This window comes from Centroberyx gerrardi, chromosome 11 (assembly GCF_048128805.1).
Source record: "Centroberyx gerrardi isolate f3 chromosome 11, fCenGer3.hap1.cur.20231027, whole genome shotgun sequence".
Lineage (NCBI taxonomy): Eukaryota > Metazoa > Chordata > Actinopteri > Beryciformes > Berycidae > Centroberyx > Centroberyx gerrardi.
Window position 1 is genome coordinate 28,421,588 of NC_136007.1, and position 14,433 is coordinate 28,436,020.

Consider the following 14,433-nt stretch of genomic DNA (forward strand, 5'->3'; position numbering starts at 1 on the left):
GCAGGGTCAAACTGCGAAACAACATGATGGAGGAAGGCTGCAAGGTGAGCCGGACGACATTTCAGCAACTCTATACTCTGGAAACAACTACACTGACCATTGATCTGAGAGAGAGAGAGAGAGAGAGAGAGAGAGAGAAAGAGAGAAAGAGAGAGAGAGATTCATCAGAATCTTTGTAAAGATATTCACAGATAAATTCATCAGCTGGGTTTCCATCCAGGTATTTTTATGAAAATTGTGATGAACTCAATTAGAAAGGCTGATTGAAAATGGCAAATTATGGTAAAATTTCTATTTCCTCAATATCGCAAAAAAAGTTTCTGCTCTCACTTGACATGGACAAGGTTTTTTTGTCAGTAAAGAAGTTATGCAATAGTGATGGAAGCACATTTGTGATAGGTTGCCTGTAAAGTATCTGTCCACAGCATCTGATTTCGATGAAACTTGTGATGATGATTTGTGTGGCTTGTGCTCTTCCTGATGTTTGTGCTATATCATTCTGTTCTATGGTTGATTGTTGATCAGTTAGATCTAGTTAGGCTCATTCTCTGTTAAGTCTTTTGAGACATGCATGTGATAAAGGGCTATATGAATTAAAAAAACTTGAACTTGATGTTTTGAAGTTATTGTGATACCAACTCAATTTCTTGTTCAATTAGTCCATCAATTACTCTGACACATTCCTCGAAGTACCTGCTCTTGTTGTGTGTCAAAGTAGTCGTCTTCTGCTCCGATGATCTGAGGGTTGAGGTGGCAGGGAGGGTTACCCACGATGCACTGGGCGTTGGAGTCCTAAGTGAATGATGATATGATGTTTGAAAATTTGACCAGGATTGACATGTTTCACCATTATACGCTTATATATACTGGCCTTCAGCTGAAAATTGGACTTTAGCATGCAAAATACAAAAATACATCAGACACAGACAATGGTCATTATTTTCCAAAACAAAGACCAAACCAAACAAACAAACCAAACTTTAATAATTACTGAGTACTGTCAGTTAAAGTACAATTAAGCAAGTTTTTGGGGGGGATCTTCAAAGTCAGTGATTTTTCAGATTTTTCACTTTTCTCCTCAGAAAATAGCAGCAACCATCGCAATGTTTTTATGATTATGTTCTTAAATATATCCAACTGTTTACTGGAGTCAAATGGTGGAACAAAATAATAAAAGACAGCTTATCGGGTCAATTGCAGTGCTGAGAACTGTAATAAAGTGTAGTCGTGACTGCAAGAATCAAATTAAATCAACCGTGATGTCCGTAACCTAGAACAAAAGCTGTGTGTGTGTGTGTGTGTGTGTGTGTGTGTGTATCTAACCAGGTCAGGGGTGTCCTCGGTGTCCGTCGATGGGCAGAAGTTGAGGCCGTCTCGGGTGTTGATCTTCGGGCTCTGGCAGGGCGTCTCTCTTTGGCCAGGGCTCTCGGGGAGGGCACTGCCGGGCATCTGACACACACACACACACACACACACACACACACACACACACACACACACACACACACACCAACACAACACTTAGGCCAAATTGATTGTTTAGTCTGGCACTGAATACTGGGAAATCCCCAGAGGTCTGGGAGTAGGACCTTATCAACCCTATTTATAGAAACGGTGATAAAAAGACTCCGTTATTACAAAGCAATCTTTGTAAGCAGTATTTAAGAACAGGCTTCCTGTAGTATTCAGCGCTATTCTATGAGTACTATGGGTATTCCTGTAATATATAATAAATAACATTCCTTAATCACCACCAGGTCCTTAACAAAGGTAAATTTGGCTTTTCATCAAAACACCATAGAACACAAAGACTTTTCACGGCACTTGGCTACAGCACACTGATCTCTCTGAGGAAATGCATAGGAGGGAAGTAATACAGCAAAATGGCACTAATTCCAGTTAACTTGTGTTAGCAAATGTTGGCAAATGAAGTTATCTTAATCTTCCTCATCAAGCTGCTCTACAGCGGTGTGGGGAGGAATGCTTATTGACAACTCTGTAAACAGACCAGAAAATGCTGGGTCAAATTTGTTTCCATAAGAACAAAGTGTCAAGGAAAAGGCTGAAATTGTAGCCTTAATTTTGTCTTAATTCAATATTTGTAGGAATAAAGTGGCTGCTGTATCGGAGTAGTCCCACAACCCACTTTCACTTTCTCTGCTCTTTGCCGGTCACTTAGTCCTACTTCAGAAGAAGCGCTGCAAAGGAGCGCATCACTGCTAGAAACATGATGTAAATGCTTTCACTGACAGTTAAGGATGATTCCTGCTAGTGTCATTTGATGTTCAGGTGGTTCTTTGACCTGACTGTAGTCTAACAACAAGGTGAAACTACTCTACTCATACTCTGGTAGTAGCTGCTAAGGATGATGCTAACTGAATTGTTAGCATCATCCTGGGCAACAAAAATCACAGAAATGAAAAAAATATTGGGAATGCAGAAGATATATGTAGAACATCCCTAGACAAATTTGTCCATTGATTACCCTAACTGATACACTGATTTCACAATTTAAATTTTTTTGCTACTTGCTCTGGCAATGCACACCTTTGAATTTGAAACTACATTGCATAATTTGAATTTAACACTGTTGGATTCCTGTAACATAATTACATTCCTGAGTTCCATAGCTGCATAGCTCAGATTTTGTGAACTACAATTTACACATTAATATACATTTATACATATTTATCAGCTCTGCAGCCCTGTATTTAGCCTTGCCTGCTGGAATTAACAGATCACACAGCTGACTGTGTTGACCGATGCTGTGGCTGCTCTGTGGGTAGAGAAAAACAAACTGGTGTGTTTTTAAAAGTGGGTAAAGCCTGGTTCACTGTGTGGTTCAATGTGGTTCACCACAGTGTTGTGGTCTGTGATTATACTCACAGAGGTATTGTTGGTCCAGGGCTCGTTGCTGCCGCTGTCAACCTGCGAGCAGGGAGCCTGTTCCCCGGGAGGAAGCTCATCCTCACCATCCCTGGACCCCGGGCCACCGTCCTGAAACACATATACAGAATTTGTTCACCCTCTTTGCAGTTACACATTACAACGGTCCTAAAAATGCATGCATTCTCATGGTACTGTAAGGTACTTTGGATAAAAGCCTCCATCAAATGGCCTAGGTTATTGGAAGATCTATTAGATGCTTGCCAACCAATGGGCTGAAACCCAGGTAAAACGCATGGTCTCTCTAGCCACTAAGCCACCCTGCTATCCTGTCGGCAAGCATCTGCCCTGCTGAAGTGTACTTGAGCAAGACACTGAATCTACCAGATCCAGGACTGCTGTTCTGTAGCTGAGCCCTTCTTAACAGTGATAATAGTAAATATTACTCCATTGTTAATGCTATCTCTGCCTGCTCATTTATTTGGGGTGCAATGGCAGCCGAAAGGCTACTAAAGTGGGCTTGTAGCAGCTAATAATGGAATAACTGCTGGGTAATGTAATAACCTGTGAAAATAATAAAATGTCTGTCTAAAAGGGCAGAAAATGTGATAAAATTCAATAAAACCTGACATGCTATAAATGGCCAGATAATGTAGTAACATCCTCAGACTATTGTATTAATTAAAAAAACACCACACCCCTTTCAACTGCCGATGAATATTCTTGTAGTCATGTATTACATTAGGAAAAAAGTTTGGGTTGATTGAGTAACCCTGTCCTGTGCCTCAACAGCTACTGTTAAAATGCCCTTAACTGCCCCTGGTCTACCACGTTCTCACTTTAGTTTTTCCCATGTTTGCGTTAACACGTCAATGGCATGACAGCAACAAGCCAGAATTCATTCATAATTTGTCGGTACATGTGATGACCCACACTGTACTGGGGTTGATTTCTAATTGATTGACATCCTTAAAGTGAGTTCTGACTTGTTTTACTGTTATAAAAACTGTGACAACCACCACAGCTCAGTGGCTTCACAGTGAGTAACTAATAAAAAGTGTGTGTGTGTGTGTGTGCGTGTGTGTGTGTGTGTGTGTACCTGTGATGCTCCTGCAGCCTTGCTGAGCCGCTCCTGCAGCAGTGGAATGTGCTTCTTAGCCTCCTGGATCTCCTTCAGTAGTTTAGGTCGAGGGTTTCTGCTATATTCCTCCTCCATTGCCTATAATACACATAAAGCCCGGTCAAACTTCCGATTCGCAAGATTAAAGGTTAAATTTGATGCTTTTCAAGTCAAATAAATCCATCCATCGTATAATCCGTTGTATAAATAACTGGTGGAAACCTTAATACAAGGCAGAGGCAAATCAACATACTTTCAGATTATTTATAGAGGTAATACATAACATTTCCTGCATAATCACTGTGTTTTTGCATATGAAATACAATAATGATTATCAAGATCTTTCTGTCTCACACACACACACACACACACACACACACCTGTAAGCCCTGTTGCTCCTTGGTTAGCATCTTTTGCAGGATGTCGGCTTTCTGGCTGTGTACAGTTTTGTTCTCACCCTACAGGAGATATGAGGGACACACTGAGCCAAAATAGTTTGACATACAGTAAAAAATACTTTGTTATTATTCCTCTAAGACAAACTTAGCCCACAAATGTGATGGAGGGGAGCGAGAGTTTGAAGGCAACTTTAGCTCTTATTAATTTTAACATTTAGTAATTTTCGATAAGATGTAACCGTTGTGAAGTGGTAGCCTACAGTAGGTCTATACTTGTTTAGACTGTGCATGTTCATGAATAGGACTAATCAACGATCTGTTATTTAGGCCTCTTATTGACTGTGTGCAACATCAATCAATGTTAAAAAGTTACACTGGGGTGTAACTTTCTTAGTATCTCAGTGGAAAAATGGCATCTTTTAACTGACCATGTCAAATAGCATAATGTAAACATTCTGTGCTTGCTTGGTTCAAGAATCATTTGCCAACAAGGATCATAACCTGGGACCCCCGCATGAAAACCCACTGGCCTACCAAGTGAGCTGAAGCAGCAGTGTAGCTGCCTGAGAAACATATAGGTATTGTGTCTCTGTATCCTATGGCTCTATGTGCGTAATGTTTTTTTGTTGTTTTTTTCTGGGACCGACAGAGAGACTCTATGTCCATCCTTACCCCACGGGGCAGAGGCGAGGTGACGTGGTCCTGGGGGCTGCAGGAGGTGCTGCTGGGGAAGGGGCTGCATTGCTCCCCACCTGGCAGTGCAGGTGAATGGGGCGCTGAGAGAGAGGAAGACAGGCCGACCTCTCCCCCTTCCTCCTCGTCCTCCTTCTCCCCCGCCCCTTGCTCCTCCAGGGGGATCTGAGGAAGCCCAGGTGGCCTCCCCAGCACCGTCAGGGCTACGTAGGAACCCGCTGCCAATAGTGACATATTTGTTAAAAACTGATTGTCAGGATACTCATGGATGGAGTGAGACATGTAAATAATATGAGAGAAGGTAATTTACACGAAAATCTGAGTTTATGGTGAGGTAAATAGACACCCAAATTCACTGTGTTTATAACTGACGCATTTTAATGTCTGGTGTAAATGTAATCCAGCTAAATCATATCTAGATACAATCCAGAAAAAAGACACCATCTGTTAATACCAAGTGTAAAGGGGGCTAGTATTCAACTTATCCTCTTACAATGACACCCTCTCATAGCATGCAGTTTGCAGTAATAGTTTTAGTAAGGCTAACTTGTGACTTCCCAAAACGTGTGACGATTACAAATGTCCTTTCTTTGAATTTGGAAAGCACAGCGATAAAAAGGTGTTCAGCCTCAACTAACACTGGCCAAAATGTCTTTTTTAAACACTACAATGTGAATGTCCTGACAGAGAACGATGAGTAATAACTTGTTTCATAGCCTTATAGGATACTTAACCTTATATTCTTGATGTGCCATGCAAAGCATTTACAGTAAATGAAAATATGATAAAGCGTACTGTAGCTGTACTTACATTTTATCAGCTTTACAACTTCTACGTGGTTTGAATGAGTAACTAAGGTCCCGTTAACCTACCAGAAAACAAAGAGTATTAGGAGAGAATTCAACTCTAAAACAAATAACACGTGACAATTCAGCCCACCGTCTATATCGCCTACTATCGGCCAACATAGTGTATGCTAAAGTGTTAGCTTGGAGCCTACTATCACTCAAATGGTGTTAAAGTGTTCGCATGGAGCCTACTATCGCTCAAAATAGTGTATGCTAAAGTGTTAGCATTGAGCCTATCACTCAACATAGTGATAGTAGGCTTGGACACATGGATGACTTTGGTGTCTATGTTCTCTTAAGTCGACCAAGAGGACAATCTCCCAAAAACATGCTATATTCCTTTAAGATGCTTTTCTGACAAAACTGAAAATTGACTGAAACCCAATTTGAGAATAAAGGGCCCTGGTCTAAAATGGGCTGGGATAATGTTACAACATAGTAAACCATCCCAAGTCAGTTTTTAATTTTGGTTCTTTTTCAGACCTAGAGATGTTCAACTGATCCTGGATATGTGAAGGGAAAATAAAGAAGGCTCACCTTAATGATCCTATCACCTGTCTGGACACCAGCTCGCATTGCAGCTCCATCTACAGTACAAGAGACGCAGCATAGAGGAGTTAGAGATGCTACTTCTACAGGTGCCTGGTGGTCGTGTGCATGTGTGTGTGTGTGTGTGTGTGTGTTTGCAGAGCCTTACCTTCTTTGACCAGCTGCACAAACACGGGGTTGTCTCCACTCACTGTCAGCCCAAAGCCATTCTCATCTCTCTGGATAATCACACAACGCTGGACAAGACCTGCAGCGTACACACACACACACACACTTTTTTAACGGATATCAACGTTCAAGCCCACTAATTGAGATGTCATAGAGCCATCTCATTTGCCTGGAAGAAATACTGCTCACTGGTGGGACATCCTCCCACAGGAAGTGACAAATCAAAACTTAATCCAAACTGTCTCCTAACTAGCAGTGAGTAGCGCTCTGTCCAGAGAAAGCTGGACTCACCAACATTAGATCTTTTTCCTCTCTCGTCTGTGGTTTCCTTTGGTATAAAGCATCACAGACCGGCCAGCTGGGTTGGTAAACAAGGGCGTGTTGTGTGCAGTTTACTGATGTACCTTGCAGGATTTCTGGGTACTACAGTCCTCAGAAATAGGTACCTCTCTGGTGGCAGGGGTACAAATGGCAGGGGTACCTGCCATTTGTACCCTTGCCATTTGTGATCACATTTGTGGTCACCATCATGCAAAAATTGCATTGTGCTGCTTAGAGTATCAGGTTGTTAAAGGAAGACAAAACTGTAAAACAACATACATCTAATTTACTAGGAAAATAGGCCAACGTAGGAGTGCCTGTTCTCTCGATTGGGAATACAAAGTCTGCTCAGATAGTTTTGTTTTCTTAAGTCTTGGTTTCAGGATTTGTTACCTCAAAATTGCATCATGAATCCTAGCATGGTGATTCTGGAAACTACAACTGTCAGGTGATGGCTCTCTGTCAGCTGTTTTGTTTTGGTCGTGCAACAAAATGCCAAGGTTAGCATATTAGCCAGTTAGCTAGCGAACTCTGCGCATTTCCAGAAGCTGGCGTAACTATGGCTGCAGAGAGGAATACCACTGTTGAAAACATAATGACGACATTTTCTTCCAGACTTCAGCCACTCTTGTATGAACCACAATACACTGCTGACGAGGTTTTGCAAAGGAGGCAAGAAGGAGCTGTTGCTGTGAGTCAAGCAACTTCCTTGGGGGAAGAGTCACTGGGACGGACAGAGGGGCTAGAAAGGCTCAAGCTAACTAACTAACTAACTGACTAACTACTGGTGACTGGTGGTGGATGTGTGGATATTACACAACCATGCCCAGAGAGACTGAGAGTAGCCTAGTTGCTGCAATGAAAAACCGTGCACAGTTTTTTCTTGAATCCATCATGGCAGACATTCCTCCCCACACATCAACAGGATCAACTGGACCAAGAGGGCAAATGACTAACAAGTCCCTCTAACTTGACAAATATGATAAACAAGTAACACAGCATAAACATGGCAATAATAAGCTGTTATGTATTATCTGGCTTTATGGGCTGTGCATGCCTGTGCACGCACTGTGCTAGGCTTTGTTGCAGACGATCACTTTTTTGTTGCAACTGGGCATTGAGCAAGGAACAGGCATGTTCGGTTAATGTTTCTCTTTAATTTACTATCATTTCTTGGTCTCCTTGACATACGTATAGGCATGGTTAAGCCTGTTTATGTCAGTTAGCCCTCATGGTGATAACTTCCTTTAACTGGTGATAAAGTATTATGCTTCATCAAGCAGAATATACATATACATATATATATATATATATATATATATATATATATATATATATATATATATATATATATATATATATATATATATTTACATATATATACACATACATATATATATATATATATATATATATATATATACACATATGTGTGTGTGTGTGTGTGTTTGTATGAGTGATTGAGTGAGTTCTGTTCATCCAGCATAGATGTTTATGACTAAATGTTATACAAAGGGAACAAATAAAATCCCATAATATGTGACAGGAGCACAATCACGTCAATCTGCCAGGTCCTCGTCACTCTCTGGAAATCAGTGAGAACTCAGCTGAGTCATTCAAGTTCCTATGGTCCAACTTTGCCAACACCCTTAAATCTGAAGAGAACATCTGCTTGATCAAGAAAGCTCAACGCAGGACGTTCTTCCTGTGGCCGCTGAGGAAGTTCAGTGTCTCACAGTCAATCTCAGTCTGATTCTCCTTCACCTCCTCCCTCCTCAAAGCTTTTCTCCACAGTATTATCTGGCAAGCTGAGTGGATAATTGGTTGTCTTCTGCCCTCCATGAAGGAGCTGCAAGACTCCAGGGTGAAGGAAAGGGCAGGAAGGATTAACGTCAGCCGTCGTCCATAGGACTCAACCCCCATACCCCCATCTCTGCTCTCCCCCTCACCAGTCCCTATGGAAAAGACTGCAATCCCACTACTGTTACTGTTACTCCATCCCATTTTATTATTTAGTCTTTGTACCAAATGTCCATGCTCCACAATGCTTAGAACTTATGGCAATGCATTTTCCTTCTTTTCAAAACTGACACAATTGTTGTTGTTGCTGTACAAAATAAATATCTTAAAATTGAAATTAAATGCAGGGAGACAAAAAAGCAAAGCTCAGTTCAAGAAGACATAGAGCAAGACTAGGACTGAAAATCCACTGTGTCCTCACTTAAAAAAAGCAATCAAGTTTATATCAATGACAGGAAAGTCAATATGCAGGTTAATTTCATTTTATCTTAAATTATGTAAAATAATCATTTTCAATTGACCATGTTGCTATACAACGTAAGATGGAAACTGGAATAACATGGAATGACATCCTCCCTGGATACACCATCATGCCTCTGTCACTTAATGAGACGTATGTGTGTGTGTGTGTGTGTGTGTTCCTTACCTGTAGGGTCAAACTCATGTTTGAGGGAGACTGGAGACTTGTCATTCTTAGGTTTCTTGTCTGGGGTGTCCTTGTTGAGAATGCTCGGGGTCCTGTGGACACAGATAGTGAACAAAAAAAAAATCAAAACCTCACTTTGACCCAAATTTTAAACAAAAATCAATTAAAATAAAAATAAGGCAAAATAAAATTAAGATAAAACCAATGTGTATAAAAAAACTGGGGATGTGGGGGACAGTGATAATTTGCACATATCCAAATTAGTGGTGTGTTTTTTTTTTTAAACTCTGTCTTTTTCTAGCCTTTTGTAGTCATTTTGTACATTTACAGGAATGCATGTACATATAAAGGAAATAAATGAGTCTGAAATGTTTCTCCCATTTCCCTCGGGTCACAAGAACTACATCAATTCCTCACATGTATGGACGGCAGACTTCCCAAAAATGGCCAAAGCAAATACTTTAGACTAACGGAAGAACTCTGCTCTCTCAAGTTTTAACACACTATGTATTCCAACAGAGTGTCAGTAGTGGCGGGGGCTCTTAATATGTCTGAGTCACTTCAACTTGCTTCAACACTGCAAAAAATGACAAGTTGTCCAGTGATTTAATCTTGTTTCCAGACCTATCAAGCTTATTTCATAATATTTCAGTCAAATTATCTCACTGAACTGGCAGATAATCTGGAGTAAATGTCCTGAAACACGCTACATTATCCTGAAAAAAAGTCAAATTTGTTGAAACTGAAAATTATCTGCCAGTGCAGTGAGATGATTAAACTAAAACAAAATCCTAAAATAATAATAAAATAATAACTCTAGCATTTTAGATAAAATATCCACAATGAGATGTCAAAATGTCTGTCACCACTCATGACAGATGCAGAGGAAAACAAATGACTGGGGGAGAAAACAGATAAGAGAGGAACATCCTATGTTTTAGTGTCGACTGCTGATATGAGAGCGTAGCAGTGAAATACAAAAAAACAGAAAATACTGGTGAGACTTCTTCTTTTACAACACGGCCAACACTTCAGAAAATAAGCTCTAATCAATCAAACTGCATTATAATCAGAGATGGACGACAGACTTGCCAATATCTGATTTTCAGTAAAAGGACACTATTGGCATCTACCCCTATAGTAACATCAGAGGCCCATGCGTTGGTGTTCATTTCACTGTTTGGCTAATTAAACATTCACATCCCTAGTCCCTCCTAAGTGGGAGGCTGACTTGCTGGTGGTAGTTCTTGATATAAAAATAGCAGAGATTCCCTCTCCTTCTCTTCTTCCACCCCCTACACCTCCTCCTACTCCTTCCACGGGGGGGTGGGGGGGGGCGGGGTTTGTTTGTGTTGCTGTTCCTCCCTCGGACAATGGGGGCCCTGGGCTTTTAACAATGGCTCTCACGTCAGAGCCAGCTTACTACACTGCGGCTTTGTGGGACACATTCCCGGAAACAGAGACTAGGGCTTCTGGCTCGGCTCCCATTTCCTGAATGTGGGAGAAGGCTGGGAAAAAAAAAAAAAAAACGAAGGAGGGAGACGGGTGGGAGGAGGCCCATAAGTATCTTTCAGAGAAGACAGAAGACAGGGTTTGGGAGAATTTTTTTTTTTAGCTCCCAGAGTGTGTGAACCATCCTATTCAAAGTGTCCCCATAGTACAGAAATCCAAATATATCCGATTCAGGCGATTAGAAGAGAGAACCCTGAATATTTCCCTCTTTGCGTTGAGCTCTTGTGATCAAAATGATATGTCACCGAACCAGGCAAGATAGTTGAAACTGATTCCAATCCCCCAGACACAACAACACTGTCACGATGATGGAAAAAAATGGTGAAAATACATTGAAAGGGAGCACATTATGGGGGTAAGTAACCTTGTGTTTTTATCTCAGAGTAGAAGGCCCATTTAAAGGGCCTGTGCCTGCTGTGGTGGGAGATTAGGAGTTGATAAGGCAGGGCCGGACCGCCTTGAGTAAGGACAGATACATCCTACTCAGTGGGTGGCAGCTAAGTAGCTAGCGCTGGATAACAGGGAGGAATTCAGGTCTATTCAGCTGCTGATGAAGTGCAGCATTCTGTTTACATTTTGAATATTAGGGATGGGACGATTTATCGCAGTTCAATGTTTCGCAATATAAAAATGTGACAATATGTATTGTGGGGCAGAAATGAATCGTGATATTAGCTCCATTTTATTCTGCTGTAGTAATCACAAATGAGACGCTTGACCATCACAATTTCACAAGCTCTGCATTGAAATTACATTATTTACACTTTGTAATGACATTTTTAAATTGTTGTTTACATTCTAGCAAGTCAGTGCCATTGCTAGAAAGATTTGTGGCTCAGAAATAAACATAATTCTGCACAGTCAGACTTTGTTGTCTTTATTTATTACATCATATCGTGGTTGTATTGAATTGTGAAGCCCATATCGCGTATCGAATCGTATCATGAGATAAACAGATAATGATCCATCCCTAGTAAATATAGACGTAGGTTTCATAAACCAACAATAGATACATGCATGTATGTTGGGTGTACCACTGGTTTGGTTTTCTGTGTATTTTGTTGGACCAATGCAAAGAGAAGACTGCCTGTGCTGGCTTTGATGATGGAGGCAGTGGAGCCAATCAGCTGCCTATGTAGTGTGACATCCCGCCTCCTCTTTGTTGTGATTTTTTAGCTCACAAGTTACTAAATCTAGTGGCAAAGTCACCAAGTTGGCAACAGTGCACTGATATGGTCTGCCTCCTGTAGAATGCATTTAGATCTAATGTAGGCATTTCTCCATTGTTGCACCTAGTCACTATTGAAGCAACAAAGGTTCAAAAGTTCATGAACCTATGGTTACAGGACAAAGTCATCAACTCCATGTGAAAGGTTTATTGGGACCACGATGAAAGGGAATCATTAATTTACTTATTGTATTAGTGTCGCTCCTAAATTGTGTCTGCTGGGTTTCATGTGTCTGCTGTCTTTCTTTACTCGCTTGTTGCGCAGTTATTACAGGAAGAAAAAACTAAGCAGCAAACCACTTGTGCCTCAGATGCCAAAAATACCAGACAATTCCTCAGGGATGATAACAGCAAAGGACTCGACTCCAGAGGGTTAGAGATAGAAGCCCAGTAATCGGCCTTACGGCTGATGAGGATGAGGCTAAAACTCCATTGTTTGTTACATAGATTTGGAGAGGATTATTATTACAAGCTGCGGGCTATATTAAAATTCAATATGATTTAGGCCAGGATAATAATTCATTGCTGATTTGGCTTTCTGTCCTGGTTCATTCTCACAGAGCGCCACGAGAAAGAGGGCAGCATGCCTAACAAACTCCAATCAGGCTTCTGTGACCCTTGGAGATCAGCTCTTCTTCACATCCACTTAGATCAATGCTGAATGCTGTACATGCAATTCAGAATTGCATTAAGCTGCAACCTTCTACTGCCCATAAGATTGCATTCACTCACATTGTGATGTAAAACACAGATTCTCTTTGGGAGTTTTAGGGGTGATTGGAAATGCACTTTCATGTGACTTGTGCTACATGCCCATATCTTTATAAAAATAATTTAGAACAAAGATAAAACAAGAGCAGCTACTATATACTATATTTATTGAATTCCACTAAAATTATTTTATTCTTTCAATATTCTTTCAATCAACTAATTAATAATTACTTTATTTTCCAATATTTTTTCCCCATCAGCTGATTTGTTGATGAGGTCTTCAAACTTATAAGTCATGGTTACTTAAAAATCACCGTTGGGTCCATCCTCTTGAATGTGGCCTGATATTACCCAATATATTATAAGAACTTATTGATGATCCTATATTCATTATTTAGCAGCCTATGGTTTATTAGAAACAAAACCCCTTAGACATACCTTAAATCTGACCTGGGATCATTAATTAATAACCATAACCATAATTATTGCATCTTATCATGAATGGTTGAGACTTTGTTCTCCACACAGCATGTGGTCTTTGACCTGCCTTGTCTTTGGTCATTTGTCAGAAGCTGATATGATGAAGCTTTGCTTTTCTTTAACGATTAATATACCAAAGCCCAATTCAATGTAGAAAAAAAGCAATAACAGTTACAGACAGAATTTTTTGTACACATTTCATTCAATTTTACTATGAGCTGTAAATGTCTTGTTAGTATGGTATACTAATGACCTCTTCATAAACTCATAATACTGCTTACAGTAAAGTGAGGCCACCTGCATCATTACAAGTGCAATGTGCAACTACTATTATGAGTGGTCAAATAATTGTTGCGTGACTTAATATATTGTAACAAACATGATTTTCACAGAAGAAATTGGATGTAGTCTTGCAAAAGTCACAAGGAAATGGCATTTTGATGGAGTCTTGCTTCTGTAATTGGACATATTTCCAGTTGAAACAGGATGTCGGAGCAGGACATAACGCTGGCAGGGACTGTTCAAAAGTGGATCGGACCGTAACAAACATGGAAAGTGACTCAGATGAACGGATGCCCTGAATTCTATTGCAGAGGGTCACTCACCTCCTAATCTTCACACTCTGGATTCCTCAAAATGAATAAATTCTACTCATGCAACCATGCTGTCTTAGGAAAACAAGAGGGTTTTTCTCTGTCTTTTCACTGTTTATGTTGTGAAGTTGCAGGTTTTATATGATGGGAGGGGCAGAGTGGGGATTGTTCAAAAATCTGTGACGGTGTCATTGGTTGGAATTTTTATGTCGCCTACTGATACGCCATGAAGCAACCACTAAAAATGCAGCTTTAAAGCAAGTAAAAGTGATGGGATTTTGATATAAAAAATATGGGAAAACTAAAATTATGTAATTTTTTGGGGCATTATTGTGACATATGTGTATGTTAAGATATAGAGAATCAGCTAACAAGTTGAAAAAGTCATTTTTCATTTCATTGTGTCTTTACACTTTGACAAATTATTTCTCTCTGGATTATAAAAACAACAATTTACAGTACAGATGCTATGGTATATTT

The 14,433-nt window shown here is 40.2% G+C and overlaps 2 protein-coding genes across 2 annotated transcripts in view; one reads left to right on the forward strand and one right to left on the reverse strand.

The window, feature by feature from the left end:
• rcc1l (RCC1 like) overlaps positions 1-14,433 on the forward strand; it is a 125,523-nt gene that overhangs the window by 85,914 nt on the left and 25,176 nt on the right. The gene's annotated exons all lie outside the window — the stretch shown is intronic.
• The window catches only part of arhgef12b (Rho guanine nucleotide exchange factor (GEF) 12b), a 37,748-nt gene that overhangs the window by 17,486 nt on the left and 5,829 nt on the right, over positions 1-14,433 (reverse strand). Inside the window, exons 2-12 of the mRNA XM_078286563.1 lie at positions 9,430-9,521; positions 6,643-6,741; positions 6,483-6,532; positions 5,908-5,965; positions 5,077-5,315; positions 4,387-4,464; positions 3,986-4,105; positions 2,887-2,997; positions 1,324-1,449; positions 694-792; positions 1-104 (exon numbers count right to left, since the gene is read on the reverse strand). The exon at positions 1-104 is cut by the window's left edge and continues 7 nt beyond it. Of these exons, the coding sequence (XP_078142689.1) occupies positions 1-104; positions 694-792; positions 1,324-1,449; positions 2,887-2,997; positions 3,986-4,105; positions 4,387-4,464; positions 5,077-5,315; positions 5,908-5,965; positions 6,483-6,532; positions 6,643-6,741; positions 9,430-9,521 (1,176 nt within the window). The remainder of the gene's footprint in view (positions 105-693; positions 793-1,323; positions 1,450-2,886; positions 2,998-3,985; positions 4,106-4,386; positions 4,465-5,076; positions 5,316-5,907; positions 5,966-6,482; positions 6,533-6,642; positions 6,742-9,429; positions 9,522-14,433) is intronic.